The sequence below is a fragment of the Arachis hypogaea genome, chromosome 17, assembly GCF_003086295.3.
Source record: "Arachis hypogaea cultivar Tifrunner chromosome 17, arahy.Tifrunner.gnm2.J5K5, whole genome shotgun sequence".
Taxonomy (NCBI): Eukaryota; Viridiplantae; Streptophyta; class Magnoliopsida; order Fabales; family Fabaceae; genus Arachis; species Arachis hypogaea.
Window position 1 is genome coordinate 4180786 of NC_092052.1, and position 20274 is coordinate 4201059.

Here is a 20274-nt window from a genome sequence, read left to right on the forward strand (position 1 = left end):
AAATCTCAATTAAAAAAGTAATAAAATTTTAAATAATAAGAAGAAGTATTACTATTATTCTTTTTTATAAATATGAAATATCAATCTATTTTACCAGAAGAAGGCATGGTTGAATGTGGAGCTCAGAATAGCACTCGTGTCAACGGACCCCAAATCAAATTCTAATCTCTCAAAATTTCATAATACAGACAAAATTTATTTTAAAAAATATAAAAAAGAAGAAGAAGAAGAAAAAGAAAACAGAAAAAGAAAAACAGAAATATCGCACTTTTGTGGGCTCATCTCTTTCAATATTTTTTTTTGAAAAAAAATAATAATCATAAAAAATTTATATTCATAATTTCTCAATAAATATTTTCCTTTTCCCCTGTAACTTGTACTTGTTCCCTCCAATCATTTTCCTCCGTTTTCTCTTTTCTTTTCTTTTCTTTTCTTTTTTCCGGGAAAATCACTGTCACCTCTTTGCTTGCTCTGCTTCTCCGGCGGCACAAGAAGAGGGAGGAAGTTCAGCTTCGAAAGGAAATAAAAAAACAAGAAACATTTAATCTCTGCTTTTACGAAAGCTCTTCACTTTCCATTCAAATTTCCTCTGATCATCACTCTTCTCCATGAATTGTTGAAGGTAACTCTTCTGATATACTTCCTCTCTGTTTTTGTACTTATCAAGCTAATCAGTTGATTCAAAAGTTTTAATCTTTTGTTTAGATTTTAGTATTTTCATGCATGATCGGTTTATCTAGCATGTGGGTCTTCACTAATTTCTCCAAATAATTAGCTTGAGCTGTCGGTGAGGAAAAAGTTATATATATATTTTTAATTTATTGGTCTAATTCAATCTAAAAGGTTGTATAATTATGCATGTGGTGCCTTGTGTATATTAGATTTTAACTAGATTGGTGTAGGAACTTGGTTTGTGTAGTTTAAGAAGTGGTGGTGGGTGGGGAATTGAATAATTAGGTCTGGGGCCAGGTGGTGTTGGTAGTTGTTATGATTAATCTAAGTCTATAACTATAGCTTGGTTGAGCTAAGTTGGTTTCGTTTTCTGGGTTGTATTTGGTTTTGACCTCTATGTTGACTTTGCAGTTTCACCCTTTTTGTGAAATGTTGAATGTAACGAAGTGTGAAAGTGGTGTTGATAAATGTGGGTTGTGCCTATAGAGATACAAAATGATTAATAATTGTGGCACTTTTCAGAATCTTTTTGTTGACTTTGAGTGATTTATGTAATGATGTCTTACTTACTATTTAATTAGGAAGTGATTGGATTGGATGGACAAACATTCTGGGGATTCTGCGCCAGCTCATGGTGCCACAGGTGCTTCCTCTTACTCCATGTTTAATGCATGTGTGTGTAGTTGCAAGGACATAGAGATTTGTCTTTAAACTAGAAAAAGAAATAAAATTTCAGCTGATTTTATAGGTTCATCTGGGATTTCCTCACTTAGTGTTGGTAGAAAGGTGGGAAGCAGTGCATGGGGAATACCACGCGGCACTGCTGCATTTCATGCATCAAGTGACACTAGCTTGTTCTCCAGTTCGCTTCCTGTTCTTGGGCATGAAAAGTGTAAGCTTGAGACACTTTTAGTGATATCATAGACTGGAATCACCCAGAATGATTGTTTGACCTTTTGTGTTTTCTTTTTATTCCCAATATACAGTAAATTTGACTGGTTCGGGACATTATGATCGATCTGCTGATGATAACTGGCCAAGATTAGGGAAAGTTCATAAAGATGATGTGGGGCAAGATGCACTTGAAGATATGGAAACAAAAGCAGTTGGAAAGATGCTTCCTGATGATGAAGATGAATTGTTAGCTGGGATAATGGAAGATTTTGACCTTACCAGGTTGCCGAGTCAGCTAGAGGATCTGGATGAGAATGATCTTTTTGGAAGTGTAGGAGGCTTTGAAATGGATTTTGAATCCCAAGAGAGCCTTGGTATTGGTATATCAAAGATGAGCTTATCCGATGGAGTTCCTTCAACGGCTATCGGTCAATATGCTGCACTGCCAAATGGCGTTGGAGCAGTGGCCGGGGAGCATCCTTATGGAGAGCATCCATCAAGGACCTTGTTTGTGAGGAACATCAACAGTAATGTGGAGGATTCTGAATTAAGATTGCTATTTGAGGTTTTTAATTCTAACTCAATCCATCCACTTTATCTATTTCATAAATTTTATCTTTTTAATTAGACAATCATACATTGTTTTTTTTGGTTTGTTTACAACTTTCAAAGCTCTTTTCATTTTTTCTTATAGCAATATGGGGATATCAGAACATTGTACACTGCTTGCAAGCATAGGGGTTTTGTAATGATATCTTACTATGACATTCGAGCTGCTCGCACAGCAATGCGTGCTTTGCAGAACAAGCCTTTGAGAAGAAGAAAACTTGATATTCATTTTTCAATTCCTAAGGTTTGATTCACATACTCTACCTTAGGTTTGACTAATTATTCATTGACATTATCTTTCATCTCTTTTTCTTCTGGTTTCAGGATAACCCTTCTGAAAAGGATATCAACCAAGGAACACTTGTAGTATTCAATTTGGATCCATCAGTATCAAATGATGATCTTCGCCAAATATTTGGGGCTTATGGAGAAGTCAAGGAGGTAAAACTTGAATTGTGTGTATGTTTTAACTTTCATTGAATTGTTTTTATTTAGAACTGAACCTAAATTGTATCTAATTTTTCTTCTCTATATCTTAATGATATTCTTCTTTTATTAAAAAAGAAAAGGTCTAGCACTTAAGAGTACTTGTAATTTGATCTTGAAATTGCAGATTAGGGAAACACCACATAAAAGACACCATAAATTTATCGAGTTTTATGATGTTAGAGCAGCAGAGGCTGCTCTTAAAGCATTGAATAGAAGTGATATTGCTGGAAAACGTATCAAACTTGAACCCAGCCGTCCCGGTGGAGCACGTCGAAAGTAAGTTAGTCCACAATTTTAGTTATCTTTTTTTAGTTAGTTTTGGGTTGGGGTGCTGATATTGTGTAATGAATGTTTATTGTAAATTGCAATGTCTCATAGTTGGTTGTATATTATCTCTTTTAGCTTGATGCAACAATTGAGTCAAGAGCTAGAGCAAGATGATGCTCGAACTTTCAGACATCATGGGGGTTCACCTGTAGCTAGTTCACCTCCCGGTAAAATATGTTATCTTGAAATTCAATTCTCTTTCTGGTGCTACTATCTAATTTTATAATTTTGAAAGTTATGTTCAAATTAGAAGCTAAGCTAGTTGGTACTTTTGCTCAGGTAACTGGGCACAATTTGGTAGCCCGGTTGAACATAGTCCATTACATTCTTTTAGCAAAACCCCAGGTTTGAATATTGGCAGCCCAATGAATACCAACCAGATGTCTGGATTGGCTGCAATTCTTTCGCCACATGCATCAACCTCTTCAAAAATTGCACCAATTGGAAAAGACCCTGGAAGAACTAATAATCCAAATCCGATATTCGGAAGCTCTGGACCAATACAAGGAGCTGGCTTTCAGCATTCTATGTCCTTCCCTGATCAAAAAGTAACCGCAAGTCCTAGGCCTATATCTACTGTTGGCGAATCAAGTTCGAGTTCTTCGAGTATTGGAATGTTGTCTGGTCCTCAATTTTTGTGGGGAAGTCCAACTACCTACTCGGAACGTTCAAACACATCTGCTTGGTCTTCATCATCTCAGGGGCTTCCATTTAATTCTAGTGGCACAATTCTTTTCTTGGTTCTCACCTCCATCACCATGTTGGTTCTGCTCCATCTGGTCTTACTTTCGATAGGCAGTTTAGCTACTTTCCCGAGTCACATGAAACTTCAATCAAGAGCTCAAATGCATTTGGGAGTTTAAATCACGGTGATGGGAATTTCTTGATGAACATGGGTCCTCATGCATCTCTAGGAGCTGGTGTTGGCCTTTCAGGAAATGCAACCGAAATTGGTTCGCCTAATTTCAGAATGATGTCACCACTGCCTAGACATGGTTCATTGTTCCTTGGAAATGGTTCATATTCTGGACTAGGAGCAGCTAACTCTGAGTTGTTAACTGAATGTGGTAGAACTAGGCGACCTGATAATAATGGGAACCAAATTGATGGCAAGAAGCAGTACCAGCTTGATCTGGACAAAATTATGAGCGGGGAAGACACAAGGACTACATTAATGATTAAAAACATTCCTAATAAGTAAGAACTGAAAAAGTATCATAGCAAAGAGATCACTATACTAGCAACCTGAGTATTGTGGTAACAGTAAGTGATATATTTAGTAATGTTTTTTTACCTATTGTGATTAAGGTACACTTCAAAGATGCTCCTTGCTGCAATTGATGAGGATCACATGGGAAGCTATGACTTTTTGTATTTGCCGATTGACTTTAAGGTATACATATCCTATATATATATGTGTGCTTGATGAAGAAAATCGTTATGCGACATATTTATTAAAGTCAGTTCTCTCTATTGCAGAACAAGTGTAATGTGGGCTATGCTTTCATCAATATGGTGTCTCCTTCACACATCATCCCCTTCTATAAGGTCTGAGTTCTATCCAAGTTCTATCTATTTGGAAATTTGAGGCCATATGATTATCTCTATATATATTTGTGTGATATTGGTTTGTGATGTAATTATATTTGTAATTTTCTCTGCTTTACTAAAATTTTGAGACATCAGCCCCTTCTACAAGTTTTAAACCCTAATTTTCAACATCAAAAGGTCACATTTTTTGGCAACTATATTCAACTAAACTTATACTTGTACGGGATTAAGATGGATATGTATTTTGAAAAAAAAAAAAAACTATTTAGTATATAATAATTTGAGAAATATTAGGTGACCAACATTTTTTCGTTTTATTAACATTACATTTGAACTAACAGTAGCTAACTCTCATTGTTAGATGAAAAAAATATTTCTCTAAAAAATTGATGAAACCTGTGCTGCTCTTAAGAAGTTTGCATGATTGCAGGCATTTAATGGGAAGAAGTGGGAAAAGTTCAACAGCGAAAAAGTTGCTTCACTTGCTTATGCGCGAATCCAAGGAAAGGGTGCACTTGTGACACATTTTCAGAATTCAAGCCTAATGAATGAGGATAAACGGTGTCGGCCAATTCTCTTCCATTCAGAGGGCCAAGAGATTGGTGACCAGGTTCTGTTATAAAACGTTACATTCGATGATCAATCATTTCTTCTGTCCATATATCGTTTAAAAGTGTTTATCTGACAACTTTTCCGCATTCTATCCAGGAACATTTCCTCTCAAGCAATTTGAATATATGTATTCGTCAACCGGATGGGTCTTACTCAGGTGATTTGTTGGAGAGCCCGAAGGGCAATTCGGATGAAAACTAGAGAAATATTAACTAAGATATTATGTTCCTAGCCAATAATAAATGTGGTTCTAGGAGTGCTAACTAGTGCATAGCTAATCATCATAAGGTGTACAAAGCTAATTCGTCGAAATAGGTGGAAAGAAGTGTTTACAAGACTAAGGGTTTGTTCGCGAGTTTGAGTTTTGGAGGGAAAGGGAGGGAATGGGTGGAAGGTTTTCAAGAATAAAATAGAGTTGTCTTTATACTTTAAACACACCCCTTCCTTCCTTTCCTCTCTAAAACTTGAGCTCGCAAACATACCCTAAGAAAAGGAATTCTAATATGTTAATTGTTCGTAACGATGATCGAAAGCGAAGAAGAAGAAGAAGAAGAGAAGTTTGTTAATGTGTAGATAGGAATTGTCATTTAACCGGCGGAAGAGAATAACCATGCATGCCAGATTGTGCAGGATGACTACTCAGTTTGGGATTTGTTATTTGTTTTCTTTTTTGGCCATCCTTTTGCTGTGGTATGCAAAATGTGATTAATGTTCATATGGGTTGGGAGGGAAGATTTTCAGATGAAAAAGATAAGTTGTGTATAGAAGGGATGTAATTAACTATTCTGTGTCCACTGTTGTCATGTAACAAAAACTGTTGAATAATGACTTGTATATATAATTGTATTTATTTTAGAAATTGTTACCAAAAATTTATATGCTTTATACCGTTCTTTGTTGTTTAAAATAATGTTATTTCTGTTTATGTTATAGATGAACAATGATTGTTCTTTTTCAAATTTTAGGTTATAATGAAATAATTATCAGCATGTTTTCCCAAAACTAACTAGTAACAAACTCAGAACATATTATAATCATCAAATTAAAATTCAAATTATAGCTTCTTTGATTTTATTGTTTTAGGAAACTACATGCCTTAAACTTAAACTGTAACAATAAACGGCAGTCCGGTGCACAAATGGTATAGGAAAGTTTTCAAGTATATCGCTACACTGGTGTTTTAATAAATTTTAACCGTTAACCTTAATTATATATATTATATATATTTTTTATAATTAAAATCAACGGTTAAAAATTATTGAAACAGCATTGTACCAATACACTTGGAAATTTTCCAATGGTATAACGTAGATAGCCTTAATAATTGCATAGATTCCGCCACTTAAAACCAACGAACATGGAGACAACTCAACTGATGCTTTGAGATTTCTCTTCCTATCAATAACGAAGAAAAATATGATTGAGCCAAAGTTAGATATTTGTGTCATACACATTGAACCATGGACTCCCAAATTGTTGACCATAGATGTGTGCTTAAACATTAAGATACCATAGTTCAACATAGAACTTATCCATTTTCTGACTCAGTTTTAAATCTGATGTGTTTTCTGTCATTTGTAAGTGTCGCTCAGCTACTTTCTTAAATGAAAGTTTTTCTTCTATAAAAAAAAAAAAAAGAAAAGACGGATATGATTGCATTGATTGATGGGGTCTTATGTTAAGAGTTGACAACCACAACTTAGTTCAGATTACATCCAAAGCAAGAGGAAATTCACACTTTTCACTGAGTTGAGAGCTAAGATAGGATATTAAACTCAAGTGAATGGAACATTATTAGTTTTTAAGGTAATGTTTGCCTTCAAATTTGTAGAGCATTAGCAATGGAGCCAGCTAAACTCAACACTTCAAAAGGAGCTTTGTTTCCTATAGCTTTCACAGTAAGGGGGCAAGAATCTGTGATCCAGAAGTGGGTAAAGGCTTTCTCCAAGCTTTCTGTATGTTGAGTCAAATGGCAACAACATTCAAATATATGTACATGATTTTGAGAAAGTATAACGTGTGTTACATGATGCCATGACTAACCGTTTTTATGGAGGAACCGGTCCCACGATTGGTTAGGAAATACGCCATGGGTGACATAGGCACTCACCTTTGCTGCACCATGAGCTGCTAAAACTTTCTAAGGGATATCAACAAGAAAAAAGAAAGTAAGAAATGACAAGTTGCAGAATACAGACATCCATTGCTAATGCTATCTAGCATTCTCACATGGAGCTTTTGCTTTCCTCAAATTCCAATTATTAAAACCCGGGGATGGCGATTACTTAACCATTTACCTGACATTCAATCAGAGTGCTGCCGGATTGGACCAAATCATCAACAATGACAACATGATGACCAGTTGCATTGCCTTCCTTGACCCGAACTATCCTCTTGTCGCCCTCACGAACCTTGTTACATACCACCTACCACTTCGAAAGAATCAGACACTCATAAAAGATGAATTATAACTTAAACAGCTAGATTTTCCACAGAAGACACACCACTGAAAAATTATCGAACTGCTTGTGGAATCGCTTCCAAGCACCATCATCTGGAAATGCTATAACAACCTAGAAACAACAAGTTCAAATTCAGTATATTAGAAACAACAAGTGAATCACAAGCAGGGCAATGTACCGCACATATAATACAACAAATACTGCAAAGATTCAGGATAAAATGCAACAACTCTCAGGAGTACTCACATTATTAGCATCCGGAAGCTGACTCAGTCGTTGCTTTAAGAGAGGAATACCAGTCTCAAACAAGGGCAGAACCTCATCCCCAAAATAAAACCTCTCCTGCATGAATTTTAAATAAATAGTACAAAATAATAGAGTGAACAGATGCAGCATATAGAAATGAAAGCAAAGAAACTATACATATGTTGATATGCAATGTTCAAAAAGCCACAAGCTGCCATTAACAGTAATAAGTATCAACCCTAAAGATATCAAAATTCTAAGAAACATATAATATCCAAGAGTTCATCCTGTACTTAACAGATAGAAGTTTATTTACTGTATGGCACCAAAAATCCAAAAGGCAATGTAACCATGCATCCAACCAAATAAGTATATCAGCAAAAAACTTAATAATTATTCATAAAGACCTTAACTAAAGCAATTTTAGGTTTAATTCATTAGCAATACAAACCTGCAAAGCATGAATATCATATATGACCAAACTGGTTGGGCCACCTCTCGAAATTGGGATGTTTGACAACATCCTTGCAAGGGTGAAGGCAGTTGCCACATCACCTTCTTCCTCCATGCGCTCGAAGGAACCGGTTGGAAAGAACGGCAACACCAATGTGAAGGAAGCAACAAACAGACGAGGGAGCGCATATATGACAGAAAGCTGCTCAAAGACATGTGCAGGAGAGCTGAAAGATGCCAAGAAAGCAACATGCTGACCTCTGAGCTCTTCTGCATTGTTTATATATATGTTTGGAAATCCATCCGCAAAAGACCTGAAAAAAAGCATAAATCTCATCACTTTTTCTTCAGTTTTAGTTCTTAAAACAAAACAAAAGTCCATTTTTTTTTCCTATCATTTATGCATAGAAACATAGTAATCGTTGGTGATCATCAACCACTGATCAGAAACACTAAGAATCATGATAATAAGGCAAAAACAAAGAAACCCAAAATAAGAAATGGATAAAAAAGCAAAGAAAAAGTGCTTTTCAGAATGAAATAGATTAAAAAAAGAAGCTGAGATTGTGGGAACAGAGAGAAAGAGACCTCCATTTGATATTCTGGAGAATGATGTGATCACAGCGAGCAGCAACCTTGAGAGCAAGGTCTTCACAGTCAAGTGAGTAGAAGAGATTGACAGGCTTCTTTGAGTTTGGAATGGGTGTGGGAACTTTCCCTTTCTCTATTGCCATTCCTTAATTTTATCAAACACAAGGTGGGCACTCGCACAAAGATTTTGTTTCAGACTCGCTGACTCAAGTAAACTCCTTACGAGTCTATTACTAAAAGCCGAAGGGCTTCACCAACAAATTAATATGGTTCCATCATTTTCTTTCTCTTAACAAAATAAAAATTGGATTTTTTTTTGTCAGGGAAAATGGGTTTATTTTTATGAAGGCCCTAATGTCTCGCCTGAACTGGGCTATGTCCATTCAAACCCAAATCTATCCAAGACAAAAAATAATACCAAATCTACTTCAAAAGGACATTAATCTGCCCCAAAAAAATGACAATAAAATTGTTCAAATCTTCAATACAACATAAAATAGATACTCATTATTCCGCATAAACAAGTATCAACAGTCTAATATCGCCTTATATATGCAGTAATTTATTGACCATCAATAACTTAAATTGAACTCTGATCCGTATAGAAAACCAAAAATAAAATAAAATAGTGAATGTTCCAATAAAAATTTTATAATTATTTTTTATTAGATAATAAATTAAAATTTGATGTTGATATGTTATAAAAATATTATTTTTATCTAAAAATATTGTTATTCTCTTTAAGCCGTTATTTTCTTTCATAAGTCATATTTTTAAAGTGTGGTTAGACAAATATCTTTAGGTAAAATATTTTTAGTATCTTTATTAGAATAAGTACCTAATTAAATTAGTCCATATAATCAACTTTGTATAGTTGAGTGGTTGTTTACTTATCTGATTAAATAAAGGTGACTACCCTAACAAAGATTTTATGATTGTCATTATGTGAAGATATTTTATTTTAATTATTAGATGATAAATTGTAAGGCTTAATTTTTATATGTTATAAAAGTATTATCTTTATTTTAAATGTGGCTAAACAAATAAGTCACACTTCTTAAACAAAGTCATCATAAAAAAAATATTTTTAGCATCTTCATTAGAATAGTTACCATAAACAAATATTAAAAATTTTAATTTTCTTTGTCTACATAGTTATCTAATTAATTTATTCATCTTATTTTATACTTTTAAAATTTCATCAAATTAATCTAATCTATCTTTACCATGAGTTTTAAGTGAACATAAAAAATGAATTACAATATATTTCTTAAATTCATATGTTTTTTTTTGTCGGTGGATTGGACAACTCCCAATCCTAGGTACACAATACACATCCACACACTCTTCACATACTTATCAATTTTTTTTTTCAGTTGTAACTGATAGGACTCGAATTCAAAACCTTTGAAATGGGAGGGGACAGAATATCGTGTGGGTTATGGCTCATTGGCAAATTCATATTATTTAGATAGTGTCACACATGACAACATTTCTTTTTAAAGCTCATGAAATAACATGATTTTTGTTTTCACCAACTCTCTAGAACACCCTAGTGTCTAAGCATTTGTATTGTATGCATTATTATAAGTATATAATTGCCCAAACTTTCCCATATGGATGGATTACCAACAATCATATATTCATATGGCATATTCAAAACAAATGCTACCAATATATATATATATATATATATAATTTCCTTGGTAATCACTACAAAAATGCATGCATGGTTAGTTGTCATTTATCAATCATTTTCTCTCTCCATGAATTATCCAATGGATTTTCATTAGTTTTATCTTTCATATAGGATAGGGTTATTATCCTAGCAAAATAAATATCCAAGGACCAAGATTAGTTGTGTGTTTGTGTCATGGAATTACTTTGAACCCTACAAAATTAATTCCCTTGACAAGTCAATTTATGTGGTATCCAACATAAACACACTCACCCACAAATAAACTTTTATTTATGCTATAATATGAAAGAAACATATAAGAAATTCACATATCTCTTCATTATATTATATAGATTATCACCATTATCATTATCATTATCATCATCATTATCATCGTTACTATCATTATTTTCATTTTCATTATCATTAATATCATTTTTAATTACAAGGTCCTCTATGGTCCATCTCCTATGAAGAAACAAGTTGACAAAATGGAATCAACGAAAAAGAATATATAAGTATATACTATATAGCATTCATATGAGGAGTGACACCTAAGTAGTTTGAGTATATTATAATTTATTTCTCTCATAATAATATTAAACCACTGACCAAGTAACCATTGAAATCAATAAGTGCAAAAAAATAAAAAATAAAAAAAGCACCGACAATAGAGGCTAGAAATTATATATATAAATTATCTTATTAGAGCCGATCAATATTTCACCAGAGGAATAATAATAATAATAATAATAATAATAATAATAATAATAATAATAATAATAATAATAATAAAACCTCGATATCTCTTCTCCTTCTCTTGAGTTAGGTCAAATACTTAGTTGCTTTTCTAATAATAATAAAATTTGAAGTTAAATCGAAATGAAAATCATTTTATTCATCAAATATCTAGCTACTAATAAAAATGACAGAGACAAATATTTTCTCCCCTATTCATATATATAGTACAAAGATATTTTTTGTTTCAATATACCTTTTAGGAAATAAATGAAAATTTGGAATACGTTTATCTTTATAATTATTTTGAATACTTTTTTTTTTTGTTAAAAACCAAGCATTTTCACGTGAACAACACTCAAATTAATTTTAGACAACTACTTTTTTCCGTTATTGAAAAAATGAAAGGCAACTATATATGCAATTTCAAGTATGAAAATGATTAAAAATCCTAATTTATATTTTTATTAATCATCTTTCTAATTGTTAAATAAAAGTTTTTTTTTGGATTTTTTAATCTTTTTAAAATAATATATTTAAATTTGTCTTAAGACCACAGAACTTTGGATGCATGAATAATTGGTCTTATTTTTTTAATGGACCATTTAATTTAATTAGATCAATTCATATTTAGATGATAGATATGACTTTGAATATTATACATTAACTAATAAAATTTAATAGCTATTTCACATACACATTATATGTAATTATGTACTAGTGTATATCAATAGGCACTTTAGAGTCACAAAAAAAAAAAAAAAAAATAGGCACTTTAGTGCCTATTGTTTCATTTGTTTATTTATTAAATATATAAAAAAGTATTAAAAATTGAATTAGTTGAGATGATAAGTGATTTATAATTTTAACAAAAATTCATGGTTCAAATTAAAAAAAAAATATTTTTTTATAAATTATATATAACAAAGAGTATTTAAAAAAAATGAGACACCGATTTTTCTTGTATTCCTATTATATAGTATAGAATATAAATAAACGTCTTGTAATTTAAACATAAATAAGTTCAGTATATACATAATATAATTTATAATAAAACGCAATAGCATCTTTTAATTTATATAGTTTTACCAAATAAAAATAAGACACTATATTAATGTTATTATTTATTGAATAAAATACATTTTCAAATAATTATATGACTTTAGACCGATAATCAAATATAACATAGCTTAAGAGATTTTGCAAAAATGTATGTTTTAGGCAAGCTTTTTTAATTTTAGGGTAAGTGATGAGACTAGAAACACAAGTGGATCTTCTCACTTTTATATTTTAATTAATTATTTAAATGTTATTTTGATTTTATTATTAGTCATACAATATACAATATTGGAAGAAGAAAAACAAAAGGAGAGAATTATAGGAGTGCTTGTTTCAAGGTTTGTAAGACTAGAGTATACTAACAAATATATGGTTTAATTAAGAATAATCTTATATAATAATTTTTCAAAAAAAAAATGAACATATATAAAAAGTAATTATGGTAGTAGTTGGTAGTCAACAAAATTTGTGGTTGTTCATAATTGTTTCATATATTAGATATTTGAATTTAATCCAAAGTACAAGTTTGAGGTTGCTATCATCAATTGAGTTCAGTATGGGGCATATATATGGGCCATGACCAACTCATTGTATTAATGTATTATGAACAAACCCTAATTATTGTGCAAATTAAATAAAGAATTTAATTTTGATGTACTGATAATATAAAATAAATATTTTTGTTAATATAGCATTATGTAATTAAATGCACGTATAAAACTATGTATATTCACAGTGTATTAAAATTAAATTATTAAATAAAAGGGTTGATGTGATTAGTAGAATTTTGCATGAGTATGAAAACATTCCCTAAGCCCATTAAATATGTAACACAAAGAATTAAGATATATTTGAGCAATCACAACTAAGTTCCATCATGGATATATATGATTATTCTCCTGTTCTATTTGGAGGGGATATATATTATTCTTTAGCATATATGCAAATATATATGTTAAGCTTTATTTAATTAAAATCCGAATGTTCCATGATAACATTCAATTTAGGAGTTACTAAATCAATAATTATTGTAGGGAATAAAGGTTACAGTATTACATAAAACCTTATAATAATAATAATATATATTATTCCCATGACTCATTTAATCCCATGAAGTTAATTAATGTGTCCACCTACCCGTCATTATCAACATCTGCTTATATTATTTGAATCATTGTTTGCAAGCACGCAGTTTTATGAATATCACTGCATATATCTAGAGTGTTACTAATAATTAATATTATGATATGAATATATTCATCAATATGATGTAACGATAAAAAATTGGAAAAAAGAACAATGCAAGCAAAGATATAGTAACATATATATGACAATAATATATATATAGTAGTGTGAAAGATAAATCAATTTTGAATGTATATTATACCACTTAATATTTTTTATTAATTCAAATCGTGCTTACCTATATATATATATATATATAGGGTAGTCTTCTGATTTGAAGTTTTGAATGAACACACCAAAAGTAACATATACTATATAACAATTTCATTAAATATGAGGTCCCACCTTACACATTTGCTCTTTCACTCCCTAAATGCATATTTATTACTCATGTTTGCATATTTGCATTTCTTTTGTTTTTTAAGGTGATGTATTATGTAAAAGCTCACGCTCTCAAAAATTTTGTTTTTATTTTTAATATTGAAGTGGCAGTGGTGTTTTTTTTAAATGTGGATTGTTAGGGTGTTATATTTAAATGTGGGATCGTTTAACTAGAGAAGCAGAAATCGGACCGTCCGATTTGTTAGAGGTACAGAAATCGGACCGTCCGATTTCTAGAGGTACAGAAATCGGACCGTCTAATTTTTGAGAGGTACAAAAATCGGACCCAGGGATTTCTGAGAGATACACAAATCGGTCCTAGGAATGTGTTAAAAAAAATTAAAAAATTTTAAGTACAGAAATCGGATCCAGAGATTTGTGTACTTCTACGGTTTTAAAAAACACAAAAAATTACAATATTAAAGTATATCACCACTTTTACTTCCATAACAAAAAAAATTAGCTAAGTTTACTCTATATTATATACATGGTTAAAAAAAATTATTTATATAGCTAAATCAATCACTAAAATCAGTCACAATATATTTACATATAAATATTAGTTTAGTTTAATATATTTTTAATATAATTAATTTTAATATATAGCTGATATAATTGTAAAATTAATTATAGAAACTAAATTTTTTTGCCGTTTTATTCACTAGACTTGACATACATTTTATTTATGAAAGTTTAGTATCAAATAATCACTTAAATTGAGGTAGACACATTAACATGTCTATACTAAATTTGGGTGTTTTTTCAACGTTGTTGTCTTCTCTTGACATATTTAGGTAAAAAAAAAAGCTTTAACATTCATTATATTTAACTTTTCATTATTGTACGTATGGTTGACACTTGACACTATCATTTTCTAAATAAATATCACAATCATAAATGTTATATATCCAACAATAACAACCAAAATGCTGGCAACTCCAGAATAATAATTGAGGGTAATTGTACAAAATAAATAAACAATATGGAACTCCAAAATGTTGGTGAACACTTACATACAGATCATTCATTGGTACATAACTGTGGTTTTAAACTGCAATTATAATTTAATTATAGAAGATGACAATTTAGAACGGTTTATAAAAAAATTAGGAACTATTATTATTAGACAGAGACCATATAAAATTGCCTTTACATAAAATTAATAATTGAGAATCGTTAGATGATATGATACGATCGACTAAGATGACATCTAACTGTTTTCAACTATTAACTTCACGACAGCAAAGTTTCTCCCTTATTATTGTTGGTACAATGATGATTAATTTTGGTGTTACGTTGTTGATTGACAATGCCTTCATTCCCTGCAAGCATCAAGTACTTATCCCTCCGAGTGAGAGTTGTGCACTGAAATCCCAAAGCAAGAGCCAATTGGCTCTGAATATAGTTAGCCACCTCACAACTGGACCTGCCTCCAGCACATGTAAGCTCCTTAGGAACCTTCCCAAGGATGTGAATGTGGTAACATGGCCGAGGATTCATGAAGAAGAAGATGGGGTCCAAACACTTCAAGCCTGCTGCTGTGGTCCCATAAAACATGCTGACATGAGCATTCATAGCCACAGGAACTATTTCATCAGCCAACTCAGCAAACAATGAGCTGAATCTTAATAGGTATGGCTCCCTACAAGTTGTTCCTTCTGGACATACTACCAAGTCACCTGTTTTCCACACACCAAATCACAATCAATTCTTAGTAATTGCAAAGTTTTTCTTTCTTTAACAATAGTTTCCATAACATTTGTTATGTGATAAATTAAGTTTTAACGTATAGACGAAAATTTAGTCAAAGATCTAAAAATATCTAATGATTTTTATCTATTATCCTTACATGAAGATAATTTCAGGTGTGAATTAAAGTTAAATCAATTCTTAGTAATTGCGAAATTTATGATTTTTGTTTTCTTTATCTCTTTAAGAACATTTTCCTTTTATGCTATAGTTTCTATAAGATTTGAAAAATCAGATATGAACAGAAACAGAAAAGGAAAGAAGACAAAAAGTGCAGAAACACAAAATTACCTTCACTTAGCAACCTTTGCATGGTTTGAGCATCTTGTTTTCTATCCCTTGTGAGTCTGACAGTCCTAATTGGAGCTATGAACTCTGACACCTTACTCAAGCTATATGTGACTGCAGTCAAAGGCTTAGCCAAAGAAGTGCTTAAGAAAACAGGATCAAGAAGTGTCCTATGTGTGCAAACATACAGAACCCCTTTCTTCTGTTCTGAACTTTGAGACCTCATTATTCCTTTAACATTCAGGTTTATGCCACTCCAAACTCCAAGTATCATTGCCCATTTGTATGGAAGCAAGATCCCAACAAGGATTCTATATATGGCAAGAAGAATCCCAATTGGGAGCCACATGAACATCAACAGTGTTGCTGATGGGGTTGGCAAGAATGCCAACCTTCCATCATGGAAGATTAAGGGCTTTGGATATTTTTCCCTTCCCAACATTGGGCTTGGATTGTTCACCACATAACCTTCCTGTCATTATCAATAATACACTTAATTAAAACATGTCTACTATAAAGTTTACTATAAACAACAAGGACTATACTATGTATACACCAAAATCAGCAATGTGGTATGCCAAGAAGGTTAAGTTTACTATGTATGTGTTTACCTTGCAAAGTGACATGAAAATATGATCATCAAAACTTGAGCTTCCAATACCAATGTCTGGTTTTCTGTCACCAAAATACTCTTTGAGTGCTCTATGCTTCACAAGCAAGCCAGAATCAGAGACAAAGCCAGTGAAGTAGGTACCAAAAGTTTGCAACTCTGTGCCTATAACATTACAAACACTCAAATACTCCTTCAGAAACCCTTCAACCATAACTCTAGGAACACTTGTGAACACAACTTTGGAACTTGATGAAGCCATAACCTCATAAGCATGAAGGTTGAGATTCTCCAAATAGAATTTAGGCAGCACTGCCCTTGAAACACATTCCATGTCCTTGATTCTCAGGCCACAGAATGTGATGAAGGTCATGAGTTTAAGGTTCATGTCATGGTTCAAAATGAGGAGGAGAGGACAAGAGAGAAGCAAGAGAAGTGCCCTTAAAATGCTGCCACCTTCAAAGGCAACAAGCATGAAGAAAGGGAAGAAAGAGTGTGTATTTAGCAACACTTTGTGAACGTCGCAAAAAGCAAGTGTTGGTTGTGAAGCTCTAAGAGCCTCCAAGTCACATTTTGTGACACTTGGAAAAGACAAACAAGGTTGTTGAAGATGTTGTGGTTTTGATGAGATGATGTTATACTCAAAATTGAACCAATAACTCTTCATTTTCCTTGCTGCTCTATAGAAAGAGTTAGCAAGAAGTTGGTACAAAACCCAATCAAGAAGCCTAAGAAGCACCATTGGAAACACCATGATGATGATGAAAAGAAGAAAAGGGTAGGAAGAATGAGAGAGAAAGAGAGGAGAAGAGTATATGTGGTGAAGAGAGGAAGAGAGTGTACAGAGAATATTTATAGAGACATTAAAAAGGGTTCAGAAATCAGAAGGAAAAGAAGGTTGACTGTGGCATTTGGTTAAACACACCGCTGGCATTAACTTCAGTTGCTTCTCTTATTAGATTTTATTTAATAATTTATTATTTGTTATGGTTTCATGCAAAGATGAAGATGTTGTTGTTATGATCTTAGATTGCATTGCATGTATGATGTATGTAGAAACATGTTCTCATATAGTCTTTGCTTGGCAACTGACATATATACAGTAGGTAGGTTAAAATGTTGGTGACCCTCTTTGGAGATTTTCAGTTTTTTTTTTTTTTTTTTGAGAAATTATTAGGCTCCAAACACATGCTGTACTACTACCTATTTTTAATGACATTGGAATGTGTGAATATCATTCAAACCTTAAGAAACTATGTAACATGATAAAATAAGTAAGATGTTTTATTTATTTAGACTAATTTTTTTTGTTATACTTTAATTTCACATGAAATGTAGGGTTTACATTATTGAGAAAAAAGGTGTTTTTTTTTCTTATTTTTACAATTTTAATATTTAAAAATACTATTTATATATGTGTAGTTTTATTTATTTTTAATATATAATTTGTATTTTAAGGTATATTTTATATTAGTGACTAATTTTGATGTACATGGTTGTTAATATTATTATATTTTATATGATAAAACAATTATCAAATGGAGTCTTAGAACATATTTAATATGTTTTAATAAATATTTATTATAATCACTTAGGGAAAGTATGAGTAGCCAATGGAATATTTGTGCCATGAATGGAGGTTTAGAGAGTATTAGAGATATAATCATTAGTGTTACCTATTCTCATTAGCTGAAGCTTTTGAGATGAGTGGTATCATAACATGGTATTAAAACTCTAGATCCAAAAGGTCAAGAGTTCGATTTTTGGTGAACTTACAAATCAGTAAGGTTCAATAAGATACAAGTAATACTAATTATAGCAAAAATTTTTGAGTATATTTTTTATTTGTATATTTTTAAATTTTTTATGTCATATAGAGGCCAATAGAAATTAAAGTTAGATCACCCACACCATCAGATCAATTTGACAATTTTCAGAAGTTATTTGAACTTAGAAGCTCATAGAAAGTCAAATTGATCCTCTCAATATAACTTTGACTTTTTTTTCTTCTTTTCTTCCCGTGTCTTATTAGTAGAACAAATTGACTTTTGTTACTCTTGTTCCTTTGTCCATTCCCAAGGCACTTGAATTTGGGACAGTTAATTGGTTTGAATTTTAATTGCATAGTTAATATTTTGTCTGTGAATGAAGTCATAGCTGCCTCATGCTGAGTATAATTCACAAATAAGACCAATAATCTTTAACCTAGATATTAAATTATTAGCCACTTAAGCAAAATCATATAGTACATGATACTAATTTCATGAATAAGATTTTATCATTGTTATTTGTTGTAATTTCCTACAAGCTAGGTAATTAAAGTAGGTTAAGGCGGAACCAACTTAATTAATTGCTCTAATAAGTAGTAGTGAAATATGATGATGATGATGGCATAATGCTTTTAATTTGGTACAACTTGTAACAAAAATCTTATGATGATAATAAACCTTATCATGTAATACACATTTAGGTTGGTTTGGTGAACCTTTTAAATCATTTGATATGTCTGTTCAATGGGCACATAGTTTGCATGGAAACATATAAGAACACTCATGAATCTATGGCTTCTCTTTTTGATATGAACCTTTTAAATCATTTGATATGAAAAATACTCATTCGTATATAACAATTAACAAACTGAATCTTACAAGTAATTGCTAATCACATTGTTGGTTTATCTTCTACATAATAATAATAATAATAATAATAATTATTATTATTATTATTATTATACTTCAGGTGAATCCACTTGGCTTTATATAGTATCGTTTTTCTTTTCTGGGCCAGGAAAAGAGCTATATACCATTCAAAAGGCCCAGTTGATCTTGTATGAAGACTATTTACAAAGTTTTTGGACTATCAGGCCCATTCCATTTTAAATCATTGAATACAGTAACATCAAAATACCAAAAATAGAAAGTATTAGCTGCGTGTGCTTTTTCCTAAAAATTTTAGAATGAGAATTTCATATTTTTATATTTGGTTCAAAGTTTGAAAAGTTATTTTCAAATAAATTTGATTCCAGAAAATAGAATCTAAATAATAAAATAATACTTAAACCACATACTCCAAAAATAATCCATCCATCCGATTAGTCTTTCAAATATTTTAATTTTGATAAAATAATTTTAAATAAAAGAAAGGCACTCATTTCTCTTTGAATATCATAAAAGTTTGACAAACTTTAAACTTTCTTAATTTTAGGGTTATGAATGTCTTTAAAGAGTTACTAATGTTTGACTTTAATTTTGATAATCTAACTAATATTTTATCTCAATTTTATTACAGTAAACTTAATGTTAATTTTGTAATTTTGACTGATTTTTCTTATATTATAATAATAAGATAATAAAATCTAACATGAGCTAAATATTTTCTAGAAAGCTACGAGCCTACAATTCGTATACATGGACACTCAAGACAATAATATATATGAAGAGAAGAATGATAAATGAATTTTTACAATGATTGAATCCAAAATGTGGTCAAATGACTAATATTAATAGAGATCATTAAAATTTTCTAAGTAACAAGTAAGTCAATTTCTTTAGTGATTGTACTGCTGAATTTCTTGATTTTTATGTAGCTGTTACTTTTGTGTTTCCTAGCCTGGGTTGAAAATTTGTGAAAGACTCTGTGTATACCAAACAAAAAAAAGTTTTTTTTTTGTGATATATTTT

The 20274-nt window shown here is 31.4% G+C and overlaps 2 protein-coding genes and 1 pseudogene across 2 annotated transcripts; 1 reads left to right on the forward strand and 2 right to left on the reverse strand.

Moving 5' to 3' along the window:
• The first annotated feature begins 237 nt into the window (after nucleotides 1-237).
• Nucleotides 238-6013, forward strand: LOC112764144 (protein MEI2-like 2; annotated as a pseudogene).
• Nucleotides 6014-6787: 774 nt separating this feature from the next.
• LOC112765496 (ribose-phosphate pyrophosphokinase 4) lies at nucleotides 6788-9180 on the reverse strand. The gene is made up of 7 exons (XM_025811396.2): nucleotides 8904-9180; nucleotides 8314-8629; nucleotides 7863-7958; nucleotides 7659-7727; nucleotides 7452-7580; nucleotides 7198-7294; nucleotides 6788-7107 (listed from the first exon to the last, which is right to left on the reverse strand). Exons 1-7 carry the CDS (start codon nucleotides 9047-9049, stop codon nucleotides 6974-6976), a joined length of 987 nt encoding a protein of 328 aa, XP_025667181.1. The 5' UTR covers nucleotides 9050-9180; the 3' UTR covers nucleotides 6788-6973.
• Nucleotides 9181-14897: 5717 nt separating this feature from the next.
• On the reverse strand, nucleotides 14898-17664 carry LOC112766996 (glycerol-3-phosphate acyltransferase 1). Its single transcript, XM_025812882.3, has 3 exons — nucleotides 16596-17664; nucleotides 15988-16456; nucleotides 14898-15626 (listed from the first exon to the last, which is right to left on the reverse strand). The coding sequence occupies exons 1-3, from the start codon at nucleotides 17346-17348 to the stop codon at nucleotides 15181-15183; spliced, it is 1668 nt and encodes a 555-aa protein (XP_025668667.1). The 5' UTR covers nucleotides 17349-17664; the 3' UTR covers nucleotides 14898-15180.
• Between the last annotated feature and the right edge of the window lie 2610 nt (nucleotides 17665-20274).